The following is a 525-nucleotide window of genomic DNA, read 5'->3' as shown; positions in this document are numbered from 1 at the left end:
ACCCCGTCGGTGATGGAGCACCTGGACAAGAGCGGGGGCCTAAGGGGGGTAGGTGCCTGCAGGGGCGGGGCCTGCGGGGCGAGGCCACCCTGCTTCCTGCCCCTTCCAGAGCAGCACTCCGTGTCACTGAGGGTGGGGCCGGGGCCAGGGGTCATGTGACCCCTCCTGGCGGAGGGCAGCCTGGCCTGCGCACGATGGCCGTCCCAGAGGGAGGGCGCTGGTCGCGGCCTCCGCCGGGCGCGGGGCTCCGGCTGGAAGGCGCTGCGCTGTGGACTGGCGCGGCGCGGCCTCGGGTCGGCGCGTGCAGCCAGTGAGCGGTGCCGTGGTCTGTTTCAGGTCCTGGACACGTACATGTTTCATTCTTTCCTTAAAGCCCGGCTCAGCAGGACCATGGACGCCTTTGCTCAGATGGACCTCAGCACGCAGTCCAAGGAGGACAGGTATGCCCGGCCCGGGTGCGCAGCCCAGCGGCCCCGCCCGCACGCAGAGGGACAGACGTGCGGAGACGCGCGGAGCCTCGCGGGC

At 71.4% G+C, this 525-nt stretch overlaps 1 protein-coding gene across 1 annotated transcript in view; it reads left to right on the top strand.

The window, feature by feature from the left end:
• Positions 1 to 525, top strand: part of DENND3 (DENN/MADD domain containing 3) — a 57,992-nt gene that overhangs the window by 48,247 nt on the left and 9,220 nt on the right. Inside the window, exons 11-12 of the mRNA XM_012722887.1 lie at positions 110 to 293; positions 337 to 455. Of these exons, the coding sequence (XP_012578341.1) occupies positions 110 to 293; positions 337 to 455 (303 nt within the window). The remainder of the gene's footprint in view (positions 1 to 109; positions 294 to 336; positions 456 to 525) is intronic.

Source organism: Condylura cristata, unplaced genomic scaffold (genome assembly GCF_000260355.1).
Source record: "Condylura cristata isolate star-nosed mole 26May11 unplaced genomic scaffold, ConCri1.0 scaffold00009, whole genome shotgun sequence".
NCBI lineage: Eukaryota > Metazoa > Chordata > Mammalia > Eulipotyphla > Talpidae > Condylura > Condylura cristata.
Note: the sequence above shows the minus strand (reverse complement) of the source record. Positions and strands in the feature narration are given on the sequence as shown.